Raw genomic sequence first — 25,618 nt, forward strand, 5'->3', positions numbered from 1 at the left:
CAGGCAGTGGAGGACCCTGGGTCCGACTCCACCTGACCTTGGACCCCGCACCCCCGAGGATCCGATGCCGCCGGCCGCTGGGCGGCCACAGGGGACAGCTGGTGGCTAGTGGCGTCCAGTTAATGCTTCTCCAGCTGCTGCTGCTGGTGACAGCGGTGACGTGGTGATGACAACAGTGATGACGGTGAGGGTGGTGACGGAGATGGTGACAGTGGTGACGATGGTGGTGACAGTTCTGCTCCCCAAGATGCAAAGTTCCAGGAGGGGAGGGAGAGCATCTTGCTCCGGGACCCCCAAGCACACTGGCGCCCCATGTTTGGTAGGACGGGAGGGGAAAACAGACGCCTGGGTGTGAGGCAGCTTCCAGCCCCAGGAGCTCCTGGAGCTGTTCCGGCCTCTCCGATCCCGGAGAGCTCGTGGAGAGCACGGATTCCCGGCTCACTCCTCCGGCTCTGACTCAGCAGCCTGACTCAGCGGGTCTGGGCAGGGCCCCGGAATCTGTATTTGGGGAGCACTTTAGAGGACCCAAGGGCTGGCTTGGGGAGCACCGGCCCTTCCCGTCTTTCAGTTGCGGCTGACTTGGACCTGAACCGTGGGGGAGCAGGCCAGAGGCAGGTGCAGCCACGCTGCAGAGGGCCTCAGAGTGTAGGAGGGGCACCACCGGGGTTCGGGGCCTCAGCGGGGTGGCAAGGGAGGGACGCCGGGGAGAGAGGGCAGCCTTGGAGACCCTGGTGGCCAGGCCCAGAGGGGGCCATGCAGGGGGGCTGGGGATGGAGTCCAGGCCTGCACCAGGTTGGTGGAAGTGAGAGCGGGAAGGGGGTCAGACAGATGACCCCCCTGAGTCCAAAAGTTCTTCCCGAAACAGTCTGTGGGGCTGGCATTGGGGGACACAAGCTGAGCTCCGCCCGGGAGCCTCGGGAGTGGGTCCCCAGGAGGGGGCCGTGCCCTCTGCCCTTTGAGCTCACCTCAGCATGGGCACACTCACCTTCCGCCCTGCAAAGGCCACGAGGGACCTGCCCGAGCAACGGCAGCTTGGAGCCTGTGACCCGTTGAGAGGAAGGTGAACCCAGGTTGGCGCTTCCGGGAGGTTCTGGGCCTGGTCGTCCGCTGGCCGAGTGAACAAGCCTGCAGCCTTCTGTCTCATCTGGGCAAGCACAGCGGTGCCAACCCCAGGGTCGCTGTAGGGCGAGGTTGTGGGTCAGCGAAGTGTGATGCTGGCCCCACAGTAGCCATGGAGGAGGGAGGTGGGGACCCCAGGGAAGACCCTGGGCTGGGGGGACGGCAGGCTGCCCGCTGTGCGTCCCAGCGATACTGACACAGCCTGCATCGGACAGACGCCGGCAGCCGGGGATGCCAGAGCTGGCTCTCCTCACCCAGCTGCCCTCAGGCCGCCGGCCCCTCCAAAAACACCTGCTCAGGGCACAGGCGTAGCTCCCCTGCCCCAGAAGCCAGGGCCGGCTCGGAAGGTGCAAAGCAGGCCCTGGAGACCACCGTGGGTGGGCAGAGGGTGGGTGAGGAAAGAGGACGCTTGACAGGGAGGCACGGGGGGAGGGAAGGGAGCGGTCACAACTGCCATGTGCAGGGGAGGGTGACGGGGCGTCCCCGGGTCCCAAGAGCCAGCTGGAAGCTCGGGCTGCCGGAACGTTCCCTGCAGTGGCCCCTCTGCCCCCTGCCTGGGCCAGGCCGAGTGGGATCCGGGATTCCCAAACCTGCCCCCGTGGCCTCTCGGCCCTCCCAGCCTTCAGCCCCAACAAGACCCGCAGCAGCCAAGAGACCCTCCACCCCATTCCCCGCTGCAGCCTGGATGGCAGCCTGGACGGCACCCCCCGCCAGCACACTCAGGGGGACAGTGCAAGACGGAGGGGTCTGCTGAAGACACCGGGCTGGTGTGGACCGAGCAGGAGCAGGAGGTCTTGGGACTCTGGTTTTCCAGAACATCCTCTCCCAACCCCAAAGCACAGTAGCTGGTTTGCCACTGATATGGGGTCCCCCCTTCTTCACGGATGTGACTGAAGAGCAGAATGGCCACTGCTGGGCGTCCTGCTGGAGGGGAACAGGCACCTCAGGGAGCCCCCACAGATACCTGGAACATTCTTTTCACCCAGGCCAAACCAGGGTAATAAAGATGATGCAGGTTGCACCTTTGTGTGTGTGTGTGAGTGTGTTTGTGTGTGTGTGCACGCACTGCTTTTCACTTGAAATGAAAACACCACTGTACTATTTCACTGAATATCGAGCAGGGATGGTTTCCTGGATTTCACTCCCACGAGCCCCCCTCCTGGGGGTCTGCAGCAGACGCCCGGCCCCGGCCCCTGCTCCCAGAGATGCCACCTGCCACCACATCTGCCGCCCCACACCCCGTCTCACAGCCCACCCCACCCTGTCAACCCATCTGCTGCATGAGCTGTCGGGGACCTATGGGGACCCCCTAGCCATGTCCTCTGAGCTGGGGTCCTGCCCGTCCCTGGGAGGGCAGCCGCCCCTCCTGGCAAGCCAGCCTGAGCCCCCATTGCAGGGGCTCCGGGCCGATGTGTGGACACAGGCCCTGCTCTGGGTGGAGGTGCAGCCCTGGGAAGCTCAGCCCTGACCCCGGAGCCCTCTGGGCCCCCCATGATGGCAGGAAGGAGAGACGCCGGGTGAGCTCCAGACCACCCCTGACAGTGAGCCCGGGACCCGTCTCCTGACAGAAGCTGTGGTCTGACCTCATCAGCCTGGGGACCGGGGGTCTGGGCAGAGAGGCGCGGGCAGTGTCCTCAAAACAGCCCAGGGGGATGGGAGAGACCCCTCCAGGCTGAGGCGGACGTTACAAGGAGGGGGTGTCTCCTGCCCCGGACCCCTCGGACCCCCATTGTCCCACAGAGGACTGCCTCATCCCACAGGGGACCCCCACTTCCCAAAGAGAACTGGAGACACAGTACCTAGACCCCCTTCCCCGCCCTCAAGGAGTCCTCTCTTGTCCCCTTTAGACGCTTCACCCCAAAAGCCCTCTCCTTCCCTGCAAAGTTGGGTGTCTGGGGAGGCATCTCAGGTTGGAAGAGAGGAAGGGACTTGGGGCGACGCTGGGTCGACAGGAGCTGAGACCCCCATCCCCTCAGCACCCCCACCTGCCCCTCCCCACCCCCACACCCTTGCCCCGACTTCTGCGAGGGGACGGCACCACCACGAGACCATGAGTGCTTGTGCCACCTGCTCTTTATTGACTGCCAGGACTTGTTCTTGGGGTGGCCAGTTGCCCCCCAAGTCAGTACTACATAGAGGAGGGTTTGGGGGAAGAAGGTGTGAGAGACGCAGGACTCCAGGGGCCCAGAGGGCTGTGGGTCACGGCAACAGGCCACACGGGGCCCAGGCAGGGCTGGACACAGGTGCTGCCCGGGGGCTGGCTCTTTGGGTGTCAAGAAGCACCTGGTGGAGTCACTGGAGACCCTCAGCCAAGGGTGTCCCCCCCTAGCCTGAGGCTGGGGCCCTGCACAGAGGCCACCAGCAACCCCCTTCCAACCGCCCAGTGGGCAGAGACCGCCCTCCAAACCCCCAAGCCCGGCTGTCTAAGGAGGGGTGGCATGGCGGTCACCCCTTCTGCTGGCCGCTGCTTGGGCTGGGGCCACCCTGAGGCTGCAGCCCCCGACGCCGGAGACCCCAAGCTCGATCGGGTGCTCTCTCAAACCCTCTTCCCATCCGAGAGGAGGAAAAGGAAACAGAAAAGAGGAAAGCAGAAGAAAACAGACGCCCGCCTCTTCCACGGCCTCCAGGTGGGTGGGGCGGGGGGCACCGACGGGGCGGCTCAGGAGGACGGCGCGGAGCTGGGCTTCTCCTCCCGGGACACGGGGATGGTGCGCTCGCTGTGGCTGGGGTCCACGATCTTGGGGCCTGAGAAGGTCAGCATGCCGTCGGCCGACAGGGAGCAGGACAGCGCGGACTGGTCCACGGCCGTGGGCAGGCGGTAGCGGCGGTGGAACTCCCGGGAAATGTAGCCGTGGTCGTCCTGCAGGGGCCGGGAGCGGCGGTCAGCGGGGCCCCGGCCACACCGGAGGAGGACCCCCCCGGACCAGGCATGGCGGCTGCAACGGGCGCTGGGCAGGGTGCCGTCCCCCGACCCAAGTCCCCCTCCCAGAGTGGCTTCCTGGCCTCACCACACCTGTGGAATTGGGGGGTGGCCTCGCCGCACCCTCCAGGCAGGGAGGCAAGTGGGAACCCGGCCACCACCCCCAGGTCCGAAACTTCCCTGGGGCCATTCACGGCCATGGCCGCGGCCCCCCAGACAGACACATTTCACTGCCGAACTGAATCACCCGCTGTGACCCGCTCGGCCTGGGACCCGTCAGCTGTGACCTGCACAGACTCTGCACAGACCCTGCAGGGGCCAGGGTCAGAGGCCACGGCCGAATAAAGGGCGCTGTCCCTGCCCTCGACAGCCCTGACCCCACGGATCCGCCTCCCGGCTCCCGACCTCCGCCTCTGCCAGGTGGGAAAACCCAAGGCCGAGAGTGCCAGGAAGAATGTTCCAGAGCAGTGTTTGGACCCCAGTGGACCCAAGATGACAGAGAGACACACACCCTCCCCCCCACCCCAAACAGCCACAATTTCTTCAGCAACTTGGAAACCAAGACCCCTGCCGGCACTTCTGCATGCAGCCCTCCCACCCTCCACCCCCGTGGGTGCCCACGCCTGGCACAGCCCTGTCCACTCTCCTCCTCCACCCAGAGGTCCTGCCTTACACCAGCTCCCCACCGGGGTGCCTTCATTGCCCCACATCCTCCCAAAACCAAATTGGACTTCCGAGTGTGGGTTGAGGCGTCTCCAAAAAAGCGGGAGCTGTCAGTGTGGGGGGTGGCACTGCCCAGAGAGGGGTGGGACCGCTGAGTGACAGCCAGCAGTGTCTGGCCAAGCGGGGGTCCTGGGGTGGCTGCGGGGCCTGCCCTGACTCAGCTCTGCTGCCTGGAAGCTCAGAGACCCCAGGGGCCGAGGGGACAGGGCGGCCGGGAGAGTGGACGGTCAGCACGCACAAAGCATGGACAGTGTAAGTAACCGACAGCAGCACGTGGGGGCCAAAGGGCACCTCGACTCAGACGTTCACAAGGGCACCTTAACCCACACCTCAGCCAGGATCCGGCCCCACCCAGGGTCCTTGTTAATGCCCCCACCCCTCTGCTTGGAGCGCGGGCGTCCGGGGCTCCAAACTGGATACCCCAGCAGACCCTGGGCCCTGGCCGTTTGCCCCAACCCCCGCCCTGCCCAAAACGCACAGGGGGGACCACCAGGTTCCCAGGGGGCTCCACCTCAGCCCACCTGCCTCTCGTTGTGCTTGCCGTGGATCTCCACAAAGTCGTCCAGCACCTTCACAGTCAGGTCTTCCGGGGAGAAGTGCTTCACGTCGAGGAAGATGACAAACTTGTCACGGTCAGACCGGACCTGAAAGCCAAAGGCCTCATGTAGACTTGCCCAGAGAGCCGCTGGCTGGCAGGACGGAGCTGGGCGGGGGTCCCCGTGGGCTGGCAGGGCTGCAGCTGGGGGCCCTGCGGCTCCGGATCCCAGCTATTGGACAGTAGCCGAGGGTCACGGTGCCCACCTCCATCCACGCAGAGTGCAGAAGCGAGTCCCAGTGACTGGTGACCGAGGCTCTGGGGAGTGTGGCTGGGAGCCAGCCTGGCTGGGAGTGAGCTGGCTGGCTGGTTGGTAAAGGGCTGGTTACGGGCCAGCTGGCTGGTTATGGTTGGTTGACCGGCTGGTTGGGTAGAGCATGACTGGCTGGTTATAGATTGACCAGGTGGTTATGGGTTGATTGGCTGGCTGGGTGTAGCTTGGCTGGCTGGTTATAGGTTGGCTGATTGGTTATGGGTTGACTAGCTGGTTATGGGCTGGCTGGTTGTAGATTGACAAGCTGGTTATGTGTTGGCTTGCTGGTTGGGTCTAGCTTGGCGGGCTGGTTATGAGTTGACTGGCTGGCTGTGTATAGCATGGCTGACCGGTTATATTCTGACCAGTTGTTTGTGGGTTGATTGGCTGGCTGGGTATAGCTTGGCTGGCTGGTTATGGGTTGGCTGGTTATAGATTAACCAGCTGGTTATGGGTTAGCTCCCTTGTTGGGTCTAGCTTGGTGGGCTGGTTATGAGTTGACCGGCTGACTGGGTTTAGCTGGCTGACTGGTAATGGGTTGGCTGGTTGGTTATGGGTCAGCTAGCTGGTTATGGGCTGGCTGGCTATAGATTAACCAGCTGGTTATGGGTTAACTCCTGGTTGGGTCTAGCTTGGCGGGCTGGTTATGAGTTGGCTGGCGGGTTAGACTGAGCATTTGGATTAGGCGGTCACCCTGGCTTCACCTTGTCTCTGTGTAAACAGCACTGAGGTCTGCCTTTCACAGGGACGTGAGGGTGCCTGACAGCCCCCCACCCCACCCCACCCCACCCCAGGGCTTCACGGTGCACAAAGCACTTTCTCTCATTTTGCTGGCTCAGAACATTCCTTTCCGCCTTTCAGCCCCAGGAATGCATTATTACTGCATTCCAGCTCTGGGAGCCTCTGGGCGAGACCGCACCCCCGGGGCCAGCACCCCAGAACCAGTGGGGAGGGAAGGAAGGAGGGAGGCCCTCTGACCGTGGGGAGAGCCCTATCTCTGCAGCCCTGCTGGCTGGAGACGGGTCAGCTCTGCTGCAGGCCGTGAGCAGGGGTCCCTCCGATCTGGACCTGGAGGCAGTGCACCCCACCCGCACTGGGGCTCCCTCGGCTCGGAAGGGCAACTGTGGAAAGCAGCTAACAGAAAACGTGGGTTTGCCACCCAACTTGCCTTGACGGGGTTGTTCTTGGGGGTTCCAGCATGTGGCTGGTGCATTACAAACCACATACGGGTCATGAGCTGATGGAAGGAAAAGAAGACTGCTGGGCTCAGGCTGCCTCCTCTTCTGTCCCCACCCCGAAGCCCGGGAAAGTGATGGGCTGGGGCTGGTGCTGGGGACTGTCTCACAGGGGGGGCCCAGCAGCCGGGAGCATGAGGGCCCCCACCCAGCCTTTGCAAGGCCAGGGGGACCCCCGGGCTGTGCGGAGGTGGGGGCCAGGCAGGGCAGTGGAGCCACGGCCTTTGCCATCTGCCCTCCAGGACTCAGGGCCCCCCAGAGCTGCAGGGTCACGGCCCCTGCTGACGGCCCTCGCCGGCCTTACCTCAGAGATGCCAGAGTCCAGCACGGTGCGGAACAGGGACTGCCGGTAGTAGGGGCTGATGGTGGAGGACAGGAAGGGCAGCAGGTCGTACTCAAAGAGGCCCTCGCCGAAAAACTGGTCGAAGAGCCGGCTGGGGTAGAAGGGCCCCAGGGCGCGTCTGAACCAGGGGTGCTGGATGGTGACGTCCATGTCGGCTTCGGCAGTGCGGGAACCCAGAGGTGGCAAGACGCGGGGCCAGCACCTGGGCAGCACGGTGGGGAGCTGCGGCGTGAGCCCCGCTTATATGCGCCTCTGAGAGAAAGGAGGCATCAGGGGGATTTGTCTGGAAACACACGCGCTCGTGGGGAGGCTGCCTCGTCAGCAGGAGCGGGGCTGGGGCAGGGCGGGCGGTGGGGACGCAGAGCTGGCACTGACTAGCTCCTGGGGACCTCTGGGTGTGGGGACATCCCCAAGGGGCTTCTCACCCCACACTCGCCTCGGGGTGACGGCAAAGACCCCAGCTCCCTTTTGCCATGTGCCAAGGACTGAGCGAGTGTGACCCCCCCCCACGTGCCAGCTGCCCTGGGAGTGGGGGCTCAATCCCTCGTCCGTGGATGAGGAAACCGAGGCACAGAAGTCAGACAACTGGTCCCCCAGACCCCACAGCTACTGAACGTGTGCCCTGTTTTTTCAGAAACACAATTGGCTCTGCTACTTGTTAGTGATTACAAAAATTACACATACTCATCACAGAAACCTCGGCAAAGAAAGGGCCAAGGAAAAGCTGGACGCGGCCAGGGTCAGCCGGTTGTGTTTCCCGCCTGCCCCATGGCCTCCATGGCATGCAGCCTGGGTGCACAGGGGCCTGGAGATGGGTTCGCTTCGACTAAAGCAGGCACACAGTGTCCTGGGCTTTCCCCAGAGACCCACCAGGCACCAGTCCCCGTCAGCACACAGCTCCACGTCGTCCTCTGTAAAGCCCCACGGTGGCCCCAGTGTGGCTTGTCCACAACTACTCTGTCCCCTTCTGTGCCCCCTCCCGGCTATCTCCTCAGGACACCCTCCCAGAGGGGACTCGCCGAGTCACAGCTACTCTTGGTTTCGAGGCTTCTAGACTTTTCAATGAACTCGCCTCTGGGGAGACCACCCTAACTTGCCCCCACCCTCAGTTTCGGGGGATGCCCAGTCCCATGGGCCTCACGGGGCTTGTTAAAGGCGTGTTCCCAGCTGTGGGCTCCTCGGTCCCTCGTCCAGTGACCAGGCAGGGTCCAGTTCATATTTGTGGACCCAATGCACGCTCAAACGCGTGTGGTGATCTTGACGATTTTGTCTCAGACCCGTGGCCGTGGAAGGCTGTGAGAGAGAAGACTCTGGAATTTAAGCAGAATGACCTCTACCCTGTTGAAGATGGAATGAGGGCTGAGAACGGACAGTTCAGAGCGTCCCTCACATAGCTCCTGCGTAACTAGCAGTTTTGGGGTCCGACCCTTCCCGTGTTGCCTAGCAGCTGCTTTGTGCTTAGCTCCCGCTAGGTGGACGAGGACCCTGAAAACTCCTTATGCTGCCATCTTTGCTCTGAGTTTGCAAATTCACCAGGGAGACAAGACATACAAAGGAGAGGGAGTAACTTGCAGGGAGTCGAGCAATGTGTGCCCAGATTTGGGTGCAGACATTAAGGGCTGCAGGGGGCAGAATTTCTTCCCAGACCTGGGCCAGGCACCTGCTGCCCGTTCCCGGCGATCCCTCCAGCCACCCCATGAGGCAGGTCCTGAGATCACCCTGCTTTCTAGACCAGGAAAGCGGAATTTTGAAAGGTGATGCCATGTGTCCGGGTGCTGCTAAAACAAACACCCTACGATGGGTTGGCTTAAACGTCGGGAATTTATCAGCATTTAGTTTTGTGACTGGGAGATGTCCAAATTGAAGGGGTCAGCAAGCCAACGGCAGGGTTCCCTGAAGACAGTGGCATCCGGGGCTGGTTCCTCGGCTCTCCTGTCACATGACAGTCCATGTGGCAGTGGCGGCTCCTTTCTGTCCTGGGTCCTGTTGACTTCTGGCTTTGGGTGCCTGCCGTGGCTGCTCTCTCTGTTTGAACTCCACGCTGCTCACAGAGAACTCCTGGCGTCCGTTAAAGCCCAGTCTGCTTCGCTGGGGTCGCCCTGACCTAGAGACGCCCTCTTGTCCCTCTTTACCATGGGCTGTGCCCACCAGAATGCAGACGGAGACCAAGGATGTGCCCAAACCGGGGTCCCCAATCCAATCCCCACGCCCAGGCCTGCAGCTCATAAGAAGGGGAGGGGGCTACAAGTCCCCTGTGACGGCCCCAGCTGCCCACCCTGGCTGAGGGGCAGCAGCCCAGGAGCGGCAGGGAGTGTGGGGGGCAGTGGGAGGCCCAGCTTGGGGCTGGCTCTGTCCGTCCCATGGGCACGGGGAAGGGTGGGGCAGGGCCAGTGTCAAGCTGGCTCGTCTGTGTAGGGGTTTCCTTGCCTGGCTGAGTTATCCTGGACCCCGGGGCAGAAGGAAAACCCTGGAAAACTCTCCCACCTTCCTTCAAAATGTTGATATTCTGTTCGTCATGGATCTTCACATTAATTTTGATGTGTTAAAAACTGCCTGGAAATACTGAGGTTTTGGCACCCCCTTTGCCTTTTGGGCCTCGCCGGGCCTGGCTTGGCCTGTGGTTGTTCCAACAGGCTGGGGCTCAGCCAGGACAGAGCCGGAGGGGCCACGCTGGGGCTGGGCCCTGACCTCATCCTCTGGGCCAAATGAGCACATGGTGGCCGAGCATAAGGCGCGAGTCCTTCAGACACTCAGGGGTGGCCAGGCCCTCACCCCCCTGACACACACACCCCTCGGGCAGTGAGGGACCCCCACGTGTCCTCTGTGTGGTGGGGCCTCCCGGGTCCTGTGCGGGACCAGCTGAGGCTGCGGGGACCGGCCTCCAGGTCAGCGGGTGCCTGTGTCTCCCCACCCCGCTGCGAAGGCTCTGGACGTGGGAGCCGTCTCAGACCCAGCTCAGGGAGTGCTTGTTTCCGAGGCGCTGTCACACATCACCACAAACCTGGTGGCCTAAACAACATGTTATTACCCCACAGGGTACAGTCAGCAGCCCGAAGCAGGTCTCACGGGCTCAAGTCAAGGAGTGGGCAGGGCTGGCTCCCTCTGGAGGTTCCAGGGGAGAATTGGTTCCTCGGCTTTTTCCGGCTTCTCGAGGCCTCTGATTCCTTGACCCGTGGCCCCTCCCTCCTGCTTCAGAGCCAGGGATGGTGGCCGAGGGCTCCCCCATCACATCACTGCCTCTGAGCCTCCTGCCTCCTCGTCCCCCCTCAAAGAACCCTGTGATGGCCTTGGGCCCCCCAAATAATCCAGAACAAGCCCAGGACAACTTCCCTACTTTAAGGTCAGCTGATAGGACATTGAGGTCCATCTGCAACCTATTTCCCCTTTGCCACGTCAGGTAACATGCACGGCTCTGGGTTCAGGACACAGACGTCTTCGGGGGCCTCATTCAGCCAACCACAGGTGGGGAGCAGCACTGTGCCCCCCACCTCATCCCCGGGACAGCCCGAGCTCCCCACTTGTTCACCAGCCTGGGGTAGCCAGTCTCAGTAGAACTCACGGCCTACAGGGAGTGCAGCCGATAGTTGTCAATTCCAGCTCGCATTTCTAAATATACAGCCTAATTCAACCCAAAGCTCTGATTGGTTGTCCAGGGCCCTCCCATATCACCTCCAGCTCAGCTGCCTTTGGGGTCCCTCTGGCCCGGTTTGCTGACTCAGCAACGTCTTCATTCGTTGACTCACACCAGTCGAACCGGGCTGCAGGGCACTCGGCATTTGAAGCCAAGTCCCTGCTTTTCAAACTAGGGTCCACTAAGACTCTGCTTCTTATTATCACCGTGGACGGCCAAGCCTAAATAATCTCAGTGACAAAATACTCCTCCCTGGGGGCTTTGAGGAGGGGGTGTCTTTTGCAGGTTTAAGTTCTAAACGATTGCTACATAATCTGTGTGTAATTTTACATCAGCAGTTTTCTTTCTTATCCTTTTATAAACGTGTTACGTGGAACCACTCAGGTAAGCAACCAGTTAAGCAGGTGGCCCCGGCACGGCAGACACACTACCTGCCTCGGTTTCCAGTTTGGAGAGGATGTTCGTTTTAATGGCAGGCGACCGGCGGGCTCACTTCTGGAACAGTCCACATCGCCAACCCCTGTGCTCCAACATACTCCTGAACTTAAGCAGGAGACTTCAAACAAGTGAAGACAGCACCCAGGAGCAGCAGAACTGGGGCCTTTGCAAGATTTTCATCCTCTGAGACATCTTGGAGTTCTTTGTGTTTAAAATTTAAAACTGTGGAACCAGGCACAAACTGCAAGGTGTATCGTTCTTCAGTGCCAGTGCCAGTCTGTGCATGATGTATTTCACTGAATTTGAACAATATCTTTAAAATGGAAATGTATCCTTCTTTTTAATTGATGTTTGTTTGTTTTAAAACTAAAGAACAAATCAGGAACAACAAAAGACAAACAACCCGATTAAAAATGCACAAAGGACTTGAATAGACATCTCTCCAATAAGCACGTGAAAAGATGCTCATCGTTGTTCATCAGAAAATGCAAATCAAAACCACAATGAAATCCCACTTCACACCTGCTGGGAAGGCTATTATTTTTTTTAAAATGGAAATTAACAAGTGTCGGTGAGGGTGGAGAGAAATAGGAAGCCCTATACACTGGGTGGGGATGTAAAACAGTGCAGCTCCTGTGGAGATCAGTTTGGTGGTTCCTCAGAAACTTGGAAATAGAATGATCAAATGACCTGGCAATTGCACTTCCTGGTATTTACCCCCCAAAATTTGAAAGCAGGAAACTGTATAGATACCTGTACACCAATGTTCATAGCAGCATAATTGAAAAGAGCCGAATGTAGACACAACCCAAGTGTCTGTCCACAGATGAAAGGATGAACAAAATGCTGTCTGTCCATACAGGGGAATAGTGTCCAGCTGTCTAAAGGAAAGATGCTCTGTGCAGCTGAGATGTCATGCTGCGTGAAAGAAGCCAGACCCAAAAAGAAAATTATCGGATGACCTCACTTATATGAAATTCCTAGAATAAGCAAATTCGCAGACAGAAAGCAGGTGACGGGTTACCAGGGGAGGTAAGGGTTAGGCCAATGGTGCAGAGTTCCCCCAATGGGTAAAGGATGGAGACGATGGTAGTACGATACCGTGAGTGCAATTAATATCACTGAATTGTATGCTCGGATGTGGTTAAAATGGAAAATTTTGAATTGTAACCTCAAAATGACACATTGGCCCCATCAGCCTTGGCGCTGGGAGGGGGCCACGGTCCCAGGTCCTTCCTGTCCTGCTGCTCTGCTCTCTGCTCCGTGGGGTCTCTGGGGCCCAATCGGGGTCCACTGGTTCCTTCCAGGAGCCCCCAACCGAGACCCTCCTCCCACGAAGCCGGCTGCAGCGTCTGTGGGGCCACGGGGCTGCTTTGGAGGATTTGTCCATCCTGGGGGGCGATCTACCTATGCGAGGAGAGGCCATCGAGAGAGCAGCCGGAGCCCCGGACCCCCAAGGCCACCTCCAGGACAGACATGGGACGCTCTCGCAGCCGAGTGTGCAGGTGTGTGGCTTTGGCTTTTGGGCCCCGTCTGTGAAGGGACAGCAGGGACTGCCCCCCGCTTCCTACCTGGGGGTGGGGAGGGGCCCTCGGACCAGGCCCTAGGCTGCAGCTGGGAGAGGGAAAATGGGGGAGTGGGGAGACACAGCCAACCCCTGCAGCCCCCGTGAGGAGGATGGGTGCTCACTCTTGGGGACCCCCCGCCCCTGCCTCTGAGCCATGCTCTCCTTGTGGGGTGCAGTTACAGGTCTGGGTGAGCACGGGTCAGCTGACCTTCCCCCCACCATCTCCAGGGACTGGCCCCGGCGGCTGGAAAGGGCCCTGTGCCCACACCCACCAGGCCCTGACTTTTTGGGGAGTCCCCGTCACCATCACCCCTGCCCTGCACTGACAGTCCTGTAGCAAGTGTGCAGAGAGACGTGGAGGCCCCTCCGGGGTGGCCAGGAGCTGGGGAGGCCAGTGGAGCCGGTCACCCCAGCCTTGAGCGAGGCCCGGAGGTACAGGGTTTGAGGGTGCAGGAGGGGGTGAGGGCGTTGGGGACCCCGACTGGGGTGCAGGCTGTGAGCTGCAAACCCTGAGGTCATCTTTCCCTGATAACTGAACAAATTGGGACCAGTCAGGATGTGTTTCCCCATCCCTGGAAAGCCCTTCAGCAGGCAGGAAGCTGGGTCCTGAGTGCCCCCTTCCCAGCCGGGGGCCTGGGGGCCGCTGCCCATTGTTCTCCGGGGCCAGCTTAAGCCTGTCCCGGGGGGCTGGCCTCCGCTGTCTGCAAGCCCAGCACAGCCCTCGCCGCACAAAGGCCGGTGTTGATCTCATCTAAACAATGTACTCAATACCCACGGCTGCCACTGGCTGACAGGGGGCCGAGCAGCCTCACTGGTCCCCCTCAGGCCCCCGCTGGCTCACCCCAAACCCACCCATTGTTGTGGAATCCACCGGAATGGCCTGGCTTAACCCTGGCCCTGACTCTCGCTAGGTCAGCAGGTTAGACGGGCTCTGTCCACTGCAGATCCCCACCCTGGGGCCCCCAGAAGGGAGCCGGGGAGGCCACTCATGCCCAACTGGCCCCTTCCAGGACAAAGCGATCAGGCAGCAGAGGTCACGGAAGACCCCACCGCGGCCCTTCAAACATCATCTGAAGGTGGCACAAGTGAAGTTTGAGTGGTGATTCTCCTTCAGGAATTTATAGATAATTCTGTCCCACGCCCAGGGACAGGGGGCTCACTACCTGTCAGGACACATTAGGTCATGGACGAAGGTCACAGAACTGTGTCTGCCTGCATCTCTTGCTCACCCACACCAGGTATTAGCAATCATTTCTGGCACGGGAGCAAAGTGCTAGCTCACTGACTGTGTGGGGGTGGGGTGGGGGGGTGAAATGTTTCTCGTTTCTCTGGGCACTTGGCAGTTTGAGCTTCTCTTCCCCCTCTGCTCTTCCTCCAGTGAGTCCCCATCCGTCTCCTTCATCTATTTTTCCACTGGGTCTTCCTGGCTTGTACACGTGCTGATCTGTTCACATAGATGTGTACAAATCTTTGCATTTCTGCACATAAGCCCATCGTCGCTTCTGCAGGTTGCAAAGACCTGCTCCTGGCGTGTCACCAGTCAGCGCACGCGGGGAGCCTGGAAGGCAGGCGGAGTTGAGTGAGCGCGTCACTAACAGGGGAGGGGCACCCACCCCAGCCGAGCCCCTGGGAACCCAGAGGCCAGAGAGACCCCCACGCAAATCCCGCGGGCGTGGGCAGGGAGGAAGGCCCCGGAAGGAGGCCCGGGGGCAGGGGTCCTGGGAGGAGGGTCCAACGGCGCCCAGAGCTGGTTTGAGTCCCAGCGTGAACTTCGTGACCCGGGGCCCCAGGAGGACACCGAATCCTGACAGGTCTCACCTGTTAAAGGGAGCAGATGATCCCGCCCACAGCGGGCGACGGTGGCGAGGAAGGCCGGAGGCAGAAGGCAGCTGGGGGGACGCACCGGGTAGAGGGCCGGGACCACCACGTAGGACGACAGCAGCAGAACCAGCCTAGACCTAAAACCGTGAGCCACGGCGCCACGCAAACGCAGGAACCCAACCTTATTAATTTTTGTATTTTAGATACGTGTTCATAAAAACTACTGTAACGGTGACAGTTTGGGGTGGTTGAAATGACCTTCTCTGAGGCTGTGGATAAATTACCTGAAGAGTTTGCTAAGCCCGGCCCCGTTTAAACAGGTGGCAGGGAAGAGGGGTCTCAGGGCCTCCATCCCCACTCTGGGTGAGGCGAAAGGGCAGCCGTGCGGGGTGGCCATGGGCCCAGGGGGGTCCCAGGGAATGAAAGTGGGGGTGCTCGGGCTTAAGCTACAGCGTCAGGTGTCCTGATGGCTGGGGCAGGGGTCTGCACCCTTGCACAAACTCTGGGATCTCAGCTCAAACTCGCTGTCCCCAGGACTTCCCAACTGGGGGCAAGGGGCAGCAGAGCCCCAGGGTCAAGGCACAGAGGTGGCTTCCCACTTCCCCCTGTGGGACCCTAGAAAGGAGCCCGGTCCCCCCAGTCTGCCCTGTGTTGGCTGTGGGGGGCCCGCTCTCAGCCAGCCTCACCAAGACTGAACCCCACTTTGGACCAGGTGGCAGCCATCTAAGGGAGCCGCACAGCGTCTGCAGGGTCTCCCCACACTGGGTCAGCCCCCACTTCCCAAGGGAGGACTCCGCCGTGGGGCATTTTATGAGATTTCAAACTTGTGGGGATGCTGAGAGGAAAAAGAACAGGAAAGAAATTTCCTAGGAGAAGGAAGAGTGGCTCCTAGGTCTCTGCTCTCCACGTACCCCCACAGCCCATTGACCTAAGAGAAGCCTTTAGATTTCTGAATTCCCAAAGGTATCGGGTGCCCACAGAATTTACTGTACCACCAGGACTATTTGGGGGGTACAAGGGGGTCTGCCAGGCCAGCAGGACCCCCCAAGTTGCACAAGGAGTGCATTGATGCCCTGCCGCTTAGAGACAGCTGTTGGGGGGCTCGGGACTTCCCTAACAGCTGCCAGCCCCAGCCCACCCGCCTTCTACCCCAGCCCACAGCCTAGAGAGGGCAGGTTTTATCTCGATACAATTATATAGAGAAAGCCCTGGGGACGCTCAGAGCCAAAAATCCCCGGCCCTACTTCCTCTTGGAACCCCCTCTTCAGTTTCCTCTTTATCTTTTGAAATTTGAAATCCCCACTCAGGCAGCAGCCGCAGACAACCAACCAAGCCCCTAGTTCATTACATTTGACCCATAACAAAATAAAGCCCACCTGCCCAAACCTGCCCCTATAAGACAGACAAACTCCTGCCCAGCTAGGAGTCCAGCTCACTTCCCTTTTTTGTCTATAAAAACCATTTGCCCCCCCCCCAACCCCAAAAGCCTGGAGCTGCCTCCAATCTTGCAAGTGATCCAGCTTCCTTGCTGCAGCAAAACTCTGGCGTCCTCAACAAAATGCATCGTCTGCAAACTCAACTCTGATCTGTCTTTCAACAGGCTGCACGGCATAAAGGGCCAGTTCCCCGAATTCACACTGACACCTGGATTTAGCCCAAGAAAATAGAGAGATCACAAAGAGTTAGGTACAAGGAAGATACTTAAATGGCCAATCTCATGGAAACAGCCAGAACGTCCAATGACAGAAGTGGGTTAAATGACCAGTGTGCCCCCAGTGGGCTCCCATAGGTCCCCTGCCCCAGCCCCTACCTTCCAAGCAGAAGGTGCGGTCTCTTCCCTGATTATTCCCACCCATAGTGCCCAGGAATCCCCCAGCCAATCATCCCAGGCTCCCAAGATTGTGGGTCTTCTCCCTGCCCTGTCCCTTTCCCGTTGCGGACCCCAGTCCTCAGACTGAACGTGCACGCCTGAGCCCCCCGGAGACCTGTAAACAAGTACCATCCCCGGGGCTCCTGGCCCCAGGCAAAGCCAGGGGCACAGCTGGGATCTGGGTTCTGGGTCCCTGAAGGGGTGCTGCTGTCCAGGGATTGAAGGTCATGGCCAAGGACACAGGGACGACCTCCAGGGGGCAGCATTGCCTAAGCCAGCGCCCTGCTCCAGCTACTCAGACCTGTCAAAGGAGGCTGTCACAGTGCCATACAACCATTCAGAGGAACGCTGCACAGCCAGGTGCTCAAGGAGATGGATAGAAGATAGATAGATAGATAGATAGATAGATATAGGTAGGTAGGTAAGTAGGTAGATAGATGGGTAGGTAGATGATAGATGGATAGATAGATACAGGTAGGGAGGGAGGTATATGATAGATGATAGATAGATAGATATAGGTAGGTAGCTAGGTAGGTAGATGATGGATGGATAGATAGATAGATAGATATAGGTAGGTAGATAGATGATGGATAGATAGGTAGGTAGGTAGATAGATAGATAGAGGTAGGTAGGTAGGTAGGTAGACAATGGATGGATAGATAGATACAGGTAGGTAGGTAGGTTTATGATAGATAGATAGATTAGATAGATAAATCACTGGATAGATAGATGATGGATGGATGGATGGATGATGATGGATGATGGATGGATGGATGATGGATGATGGATAATGGATGGATGATGGATGGATGGATGATGGATAGATGACAGATGGATGGATGATGATGATGGGTGATGGATGGATGGATCATGGATCATGGATGGATGGATGATGGATGATGGATTGATGATGATGATGGATGAAGGATGGATGGATAGATAGATGAATGGATGATGATGGATGATGGATTGATGATGATGATGGATTACGGATGGATGATGGATGATGGATGGATGGATGATGGATGGCTAGAAAGAAATGCTGATGATCTAATGCTAAGTGAAAACAGTACATGCAGTACGGCTGCTTTCACAACTTCCCACATCCAGATTTTAGTCCACCCACTTCAGCCTCCCCTCCTCCCCTCCACGGTCACACCCTGGACTTCTCAACGCCTCTGAATTCTGGGTTTCTAGCCTCCCCTTACTGTAACCCCCACCTTCCCACCTGCACAGTTCACTCTACCTGCTGCTCCCCCCGCAGCAGTCCTCGGGCCTTGTGGACAGTTCAATCCACTGACCTCACCACTTGTTACCAGCGTTTCACATTGGGCAATCGGCCTGTATTCCATTTAACGGCTGACGGCCACAGGATGGGCACAGCTGCCCCACCCGGCTCGGGCGACAGGACCCCATGGGTCTGAGGGCTGTGTGCGGCCCACCCCCCATGGCACATTCCGGAGTGATGTGGTTCTCTGTCCTCCCATCTTGCTGTGTTTTACTGTGTGTCTGCATCCCAAAATAGCACATTCTTCAGTTTTGCCTCTTTCTGCACTTTACATATATAGAATCGTACAGAAATGTATTATTTTGTGGCTTTATTTTCACTCACATTGATTTTGAGATTGACGCGTTGTTGGTGCATGCACTTATGGTCCGTTACATGCCTGTTCCAGAGGACTTTCATCCTTCTACCTTTGATGGCCCCTTGGCTGATGCCAGTTTTATTTTTTCATTTTTGGTTTTGGTTTTTTGGATTTGGAGGCTTGGCTTTGTGTGCGTGTTTGTTGTTGTTCGTCACTGTTTTATTTGCTAGTATAAACCATGCTGCTATAAATGTGTTTAGATACAAGACGCCTGCTGGGTTTTTGCCTTTTTTTCTACTGGATTATCTTTTTTTCCTATTGCTTTATAGACATTATTCTCAATACTAAGCCCTCATCAATGATATGTGTGGCAAATGTGTCTTTTCTTTTCACTTTCTTTAGGCACCTTTTAAAACATAGAAGTTTTCCATTTGAATGATGTCAAACTTAACCCATTTTTTCCTTTATGGTTTATGCTTTTTATGTCCATTGGGAATTACTTTTCTATGTGCAATGAGAGGTAGAGGTAGAGAAGCCAGTGTTGTTTTTATATGAGCATCCAACTGTCATGGCACGGGGCGGGGTGCATTTCCAGCCTCTTCCCACTGATGGGCAACACCACCTCTGTCCCAAATTGAGCCTCCACGTGTGCTGGGTCCGTTTCGGGTTCTCTACGCTGCTGTGCCCTCATCTCTATCCCTAAGCAAAACACACTGTCCTATGCACTAGAGCATCTAGAAAGTTCAAGTAGCTGACAGGCTACACCCTTTACCTGGTCCTTCCTCAAGACTTCTCAGCTTTTCTTAGCTCTTTCTTCTTTCACCTCAATTTGGGAATAAATTTGTTGGATTCTATTAAAAAATTTTGATTGGAATAGCTTTGAACCTATGGTTCAGTTGGGGAGAAGTGAGGTCTTTATGCTATTTAATCTCCCCATCTGCGTGTGTGGTGTAGCTCCCAAATTACTTAGGTCTTCTATGATATTTTCAAAAAGTTCTATAATTTCCGCCATAAAGGGCTTGTACATATCTTCTCAGACTTATTCCTAGGTCCTTTATATTTTAATTACTATTTAAGAAAGTATATTTTTAAATTACATTTTCTAACCAACTGTTGCTGGTATACAAATATGTGATTGGTTTCTGTATGTTAATTTATCTGCATCAACCTTGTTAATCTTTCTTAAGTCTAATAATTTACCTATAGATTTTTGATGGGTTCTAGACAAACATAATTTGCAAGTAATGATAGTTTTTTTAATTATTTGCCAATTCTCAAAAATGTCGTAAGGTTAATGAAGTCCTATTTGCCAAGAGACTTTTTTATGACAAATGGATGTTGTATTAATTTTTATTACAAAGATTTCCATACATTCTCAAAAGCAGAGAAAATGGTACAATGAACACCATATATTCATCAGTCAGATTAAACAATAAAACGATTTTTGGCCCATTTGCTTCTTTTATCCCTTTTCATCTTTCCAGAAGTATTTTAAAGCAAATTCCAGACATCACATACTTTGACCCCTACATACTCCAGGGCACTCCTTTTAAAAACATGGACATTTTCTTAAATAACAACGATTCCATTTCATATCATAATTTCTTAGTATTCTCTAAAACCTAGTCCCTAGTAAAACATTCCTAATTGTTTCAAAGATGTGATTTTACAGTGGACTTGTTTGAATCAAGATCCAAACAAAGTCCACGCGTTGCTATGGTTGTTATGTAGATTATTTTCTCTAAAGCTTTGATTGCATTATGGCAAAGGTCCTGTGTGATTTTTCTCTTTTGATCTGTTGAACGGCGAATGGTGTTAAGTAATTGTCTGCTGTGAAACCCACCCTGCGTTGCTGGAATAAGCACAGGTTAGCCGTCACCTTAGCCTGGGCTCTCGGGAAAGCAGAGCCTGTGTGGGAGGTAAAATCACAGGGAGGGTCCAAGTAAGGGTGAGGGTAAAGGTAAACTGAGGGAGGGAGGATGGGAAGAGAGTACAGCGCGGTGCTTTGTGGGCTGAGCGGCTGGGAAGAACCAGCCCATCTCCGAACGGCCTCCAGGGAAGGAAGGGCGAATGGTTTACCTGCTGTTTTCTCCCATCTCCTGTCTCTCCTCAGCCGAATGTGCCCTAAGGGCGCCAACTCCCCGTTCTGATCTGTCTGACCGGACCCCTCTGGGCAGCCGTGGGGTCAGCCTGGGAGGTGAGCCTCAGCCCAGCCCGGCCTCCTGGGGCAGGCAGGGGGCAGGGCAGTGGGTTTGGTTTGCTCATTTACATTTAGGATTGTGCATCCACGTCTGTGAATGCACCTGGGCTGTAATTTTTCTTTCACAATTGTACTGTCTTTATCTGGTTTTCATATCAAGACTATGATCGCGTCATAAAATGAAGGTGGGAAGGGGATGTTTCCTATATTTCTTGTCTCTGGAAGAATTTACCTCTTCCCTTAGTGTAGATAGAACTGATGTGTAAACAGCAAGGCCTGACATTTTTATTTGGGTATATTTTACCACTAATTCAATTTTTTTTTCCTAATAACTGAAGACTTCCAATTTTTTATTTGGAAGTAAATTTTGACAAGTCATCAATTCACTTTTTTTTTTAATGCACCACTTTGTGCACGTTTTTAGATGTATTGCCCTGAAGTTGTTCATTGTATACTCTGACCTCCTTTTTAATCTCTGCTGAGCTCATAGCTATGTTTGCTTTTTCATTCTCATTATTGTTTATTTACCTCTCTTCACCTTGTTTCTTGGTCAATCTGGAGAGGCTTATCAGTTTTATTGGATTTTTCAAGAAACAGCTTTTGGCTTGGTTGAGCCTCTCTATGGCAGTTGTTTCCTTTTCCATAATTTCTGCTCATGTCTGTTTTTTTTCTTTCTTCTGTGTTCTCTGGATCTGTTCTGGAGTTAAGCTCCTTAGCTTCATAGGCGATTGCTCAGCTCGTGAGTGGTTACCTTTTCTTCGTCTCCACGTAAGCGGGCCTGCCTTTGTGGTATCCACCTGTCTGGACAGGTGAGTTCCAGCTCCTCGTGGAGAACCTGCGGGAGAGCAGACGGCCGGGCCCACCTGGGAACTGTGGCAGCACCCACACATCCCCGTCCGTGTGAAAGCACAGAGCGGAGCTCCGCAGGTGGCTCTGTATCTAGACGCCAGGGCTAGATTAAACGTTCACTTTGGGGCTTATCTCGACCCTCCCTGAAAAAAAACTATTCGAGGCAGGTAATGGTGCTTCCATCCTGGGCATCTGGAAGGCCCAAAGGACCAAAAATTCCCAGGAGAAAAGCTGAAATGAAGGCGGAACAATTTGACAAACCATGCACAGAGGCAAACGCAGCCACGCCTGACCGGGGTGGGGATTAAGGTGTGAAAAGCACATTTGCGCCTGTGAACAACAAATGTCCCTGAGTGCGGCCACTCTGCTAGGTACGGTTCTAACTTCTACACGAATGACCCTACTATTCCTCCCCAAAAGCCTATGATGTCGGAGCCATTGGCACCCCCTCCTGCGGAGGAAGCCACCAAGACACAGGGTGACCAGGAGGCGGCTCAGGGACCCCCCAGGAGGCAGGGCCACGGCTGGCCCCCTGCCCGCCCCCACTGACCAGAGTGACGGCCACTCGTGCTGCCTGTGACGACAGAACGGGAACAGCGTGGCCAGCTTGGGGCCCGGACCACCATGGCAGCACCCACGAGCCCCTCCTGGCCTGGCCGCTGCACAGGGGACGGAACCCCCACTCCCAGCTAGGGTGGGTGCAGTCAAGGAGAAACCCTCATAGGAGGAAATGGGCAGGGAGTGTGGGTGTCTCCTCTCGGTCCCCCCAAAAGCAGACAGAGAGGGATGCGGAGGCTGGTCCTGTATTTGGGGGTGCTTCCAGGGGGAGGGTGAGACAGGGAAGGGACTGTTGGCGTGGGCAGCTGGAGCTCCATCCCATAGCACCCTCCGGGGAAGCCATCCCTGGCCGCCACCCCTCTGTGGCGAAGGTCCTCCTGAGGACGCGGGCTCTGGCGTCTGTGGCCCCCATGCGGGCCGAGTGTCCCCAAGGCCCAGGAGCCCCAGCAGGGAAGCAGAAGACATGGCCTGCCAGAAACTGTCCCTTAGCCACGGTGGGCCCAGAGGCCACGGGGCCAGGGTGTGGGGCAACAGGGTGAGCCTGAGGAAGGGAGACACTGGATTCCAGGAAAATACATCTCTTCCGAGATTACTGCTGCTGAAAATTTCCCACCACCAGCACAGAAACAGCTGAGCCAGGGGCGTCAGTGTCTACCCTGTACAAATAGAAAACCGTGGTTGCGGAGTCGGTGTTAGTCTGCAGAACCTCGTTGGGTGGAGAAAGAACAACGGGCAGCCCCCTGATCCTGGGGGACAGTGGGCCAACCCCAGAAAGGTCACCCTCGGCCATGACAAGCTCAACAAGGCCAGGCCGCTCTGTAGTTATGTCTGACGCTCCCTCACCTGCTAAACGAGCGACTGCGCCCTCTTCCTGGACCATAAAGTCACCCCTGCTTTCTGACACACCCAACCTAGAACAAACCCCTGTTTTTGGATCCCCCAGTCACCCAACCAAGCCTGGTCTTACACGGGGTCTTTCCAGGACCCCTGTCTGAGGTGCTCTGTGGTCACCCTGGTGTGTGGTCCCCCTCGCTCAATTGGTCACCTGTCAGCTCCAGGTAAGTGCCCATGGTCTCCTGAAAGGCTTGGATGGTGCAGCCCATCGTGCCAGGTCACCGTGAGCCAAGCCAGCCCTGGGGACACACGGGGGGCATGCCGGACTCCACGGCTGTTCTCAAACCCCACCCAGACTAGCATGAGCTATGGGGAAGCCTGGGGGCTCTGGGCCGTCTCCAGTGCCCCCACTTCTTGCCAGTCTGGTGTGCCACCTACACTCTACACCCAACCTCCTCCAGCCTGAGCTCTTGTGTCTGACACAGCTGGTCCTGCCATCACCCCTTGGCCCCAGGAACCCCTGCCTCCCGCTCTTCCCCTGGACCCTGGCACAACCTGGTGGTCCTCGCTTTGGGCCTTGCCTTGAGCTCCCGCCTCGCCCAGGACAGAAGCTGAAATCCTTACGGTGACCCGGCCCCGCCCTGTCCCTCACTCTGGCCACACGGGCTGCTCCTGCCAGCTCGGAGCAGCAGGGAGCCCCCGTCCCCCCTGCACAGAGGCTGTTCCCTGCAGTTACCGCCACAGCTCGCTCCCTCACAACCCGAGGTCTTGACTCAAAACACACCTCATCGGGGGGCTTCCACCCATGACCCTACGTGGCTGGGGTAGGTGGCGTGACTTCCCCAGTCTTCCTCCTGACGTGCCCTGTGACTTGCCGTGGGGGTGGAGGGTGAGTGGGTGGAGTGTCAGCCACGTCCAGCTGGGGGTTTCCACATGCTCGCGTGGTTGGTGCAGCACCCCGAGACGAGTATCCCCAGGGGCGCTGACCCTCAGTCTGAGCCCCCGCACAGACCCAAACTCAACCCAAAGCCTGAAGCCAAGTGGTACACCCTGAAGGTAAGCTCCACGGGGACAGGAATCCTCATCTCTTTGGTTCACCACTATATCCCCATCACTATATAGGAGGAGGCAGTGAAAAAATATGGTTGCATGGACGACTGAGGGTGGTGAGTCCCGGGTGGCACCGAGCACATGGGGAGCTGCTAACCCAGCCCCGGAGGTGGAATTTCCAGGGAAGCAGCTCTAAGCAGACGTGCTCTGTGGCCAAGGCAGACTTCCCAGCTTGACGTGCCGAACAAAGAGTTCCCAGAGAATTTAGTGAATAGAACCACCCAGAAGAGGCAGAGTTGGTTGATACTAGCAAGGAGAAAGGGAAAAATAAGATTTCATGGGAATGGTCGAAGATTATGCATCTGGCCATTGGGGTGGCAGGGAGCCCCTTTCCCACAGGTTTGCTTTCAGCCACTTCCACGTGAAGACTGGCAGAATCAGAAGCAACTAAATCTTTATTAAGCATCTACCATGTGCCACTCTGATTGAATACGATTATAATATAGACTCCGTTCCTGCCCCGAGGAGCTTAAAGCTCCATGGGAGAGATGACTCATAGACAAGCTCAGATGAGGGACCACCTCCCAGAGGGTGTGACAAACTCAGTGGGGCCCCAGAAGACACATATTCTCTCTCGTCGCCAAAAAAAGAGGGTGATGGCCTATGGCCAAAGTTGGCTTCTCTCAGAAAACGCTGTGTTCTGATTTGCTGAAGCTGCCATTATGCAAAATACCAGAAATGGATTGGCTTTTATAAAGGGAATTTATTAGGATACAAATTTACAGTCCAAAGGCCATAAAAGTGTCCAAACAGAGGCAACAACAAGAGGAGACCTTCCCGGAAGAAAAGCCGATGGCGTCCAGAACACCTCTGCCGGCTGAGAAAGCGCACGGCTGGCGTCTGCTGGTCCTTTGCTCTCAGGATGCATTTCAGCTCTTTCTCAGCTCCTGGTGTCCTTTCTCCCAGTACATTTGTCTCTCAGCGTCTGGGGGTCCTCCCTTAGCTTCTCTGGGGCAAACTCTGGGCTTCATCTCTTAGCTGAACATCTCCAAACGTCCTTCTGTCCACATCTCCAAGCATCTCTAAGCATCTCCATCGGCTCCAGCTCGTCTCTCTTCCTGCTCCTCTTAGAGGACTCCAGTGATCTAATTAAGACCTGCCCAGAATGGGCGGGGCCACAGCTCCATGGAAATGACCTAATCTGAAGGTCTCACCCACAGTTGGGTGGGTCACATCTTCACGGAAACATTCAATCAAAAAGTCACACCCTAATCAAAAGATACTAAGTCTGCCCCCACAAGAGTGCATCAAAAAACATGGCTTCTTCTGGGGACATAACAGATCCAGATTGGCACAGGCGGTACATGGGGGAAAGTACACCTAATGTTACAATTATAAGTCTTTCATCAGTCGTTACAAAGGCACCCCACTAATGCAGTGTGCTGATAATGGGGGAGGGGTTTCTGCACGATTTTTCTGTAAACCTACAACTTCTCTAATTAAAATAATAAAACACTTCTGGAAGGAAGAGTCAGACGATGGGATGGATGAAGCAAACAGGGAAACCTTGAGTTATTGAATGTGTGTGATCGGTATTTGGGGCTCGTTATACCATTTCCTCATAATGACCTTTTTGCAAACAGCCTCTTTGCCGTCTCCGCATCAGAGAACCTTGAACCCCGGCTCTTCCCAACAGCCGCCTGGGACTCGACGGCTCGTCTCACACGAGGAGCCCACCAGAGCCCGAGACAGGGTGGGGGGTCTCGGTCGGGGTGATTATAAACAACGCCCCCGCGATCCCCCTGCACACACACACCTCTGGGGGAGCGCCTCTGCAGCCCAGACTCCCGGAAGTGCAAGTGCTGCATCCAATAATCAAATCTCAGCCGAAACGAGAAGTGCAGCTCCCGCAGAACTCGCATCAATTCATTAAAGTGGATATAAACTGAATGCCCATAATGCTTATATCCTCTCATTCCTCTTGGGGAGCTCTCATAGGAGTGTATTTCTCCAGATCCATCAGGGA

The 25,618-nt window shown here is 56.4% G+C and overlaps 1 protein-coding gene across 2 annotated transcripts in view; it reads right to left on the reverse strand.

The window, feature by feature from the left end:
* Positions 1-3,191: 3,191 nt before the first annotated feature.
* Positions 3,192-25,618, reverse strand: part of CRYAA (crystallin alpha A) — a 36,331-nt gene continuing 13,904 nt past the window's right edge. Inside the window, exons 2-4 of one of the 2 annotated variants that reach the window (XM_037837528.1) lie at positions 7,150-7,390; positions 5,284-5,406; positions 3,192-3,979 (exon numbers count right to left, since the gene is read on the reverse strand). In XM_037837528.1, coding sequence (XP_037693456.1) covers positions 3,779-3,979; positions 5,284-5,406; positions 7,150-7,338 — 513 coding nt within the window. In that variant the 5' untranslated portion in view covers positions 7,339-7,390 and the 3' untranslated portion in view covers positions 3,192-3,778. Of the gene's footprint in view, positions 3,980-5,283; positions 5,407-5,563; positions 5,644-7,149; positions 7,391-25,618 lie in introns of those variants that run through there. The other variant, XM_037837976.1, reaches the window with a different exon arrangement.

Source organism: Choloepus didactylus, chromosome 1 (genome assembly GCF_015220235.1).
Source record: "Choloepus didactylus isolate mChoDid1 chromosome 1, mChoDid1.pri, whole genome shotgun sequence".
NCBI classification, from domain to species: domain Eukaryota; kingdom Metazoa; phylum Chordata; class Mammalia; order Pilosa; family Megalonychidae; genus Choloepus; species Choloepus didactylus.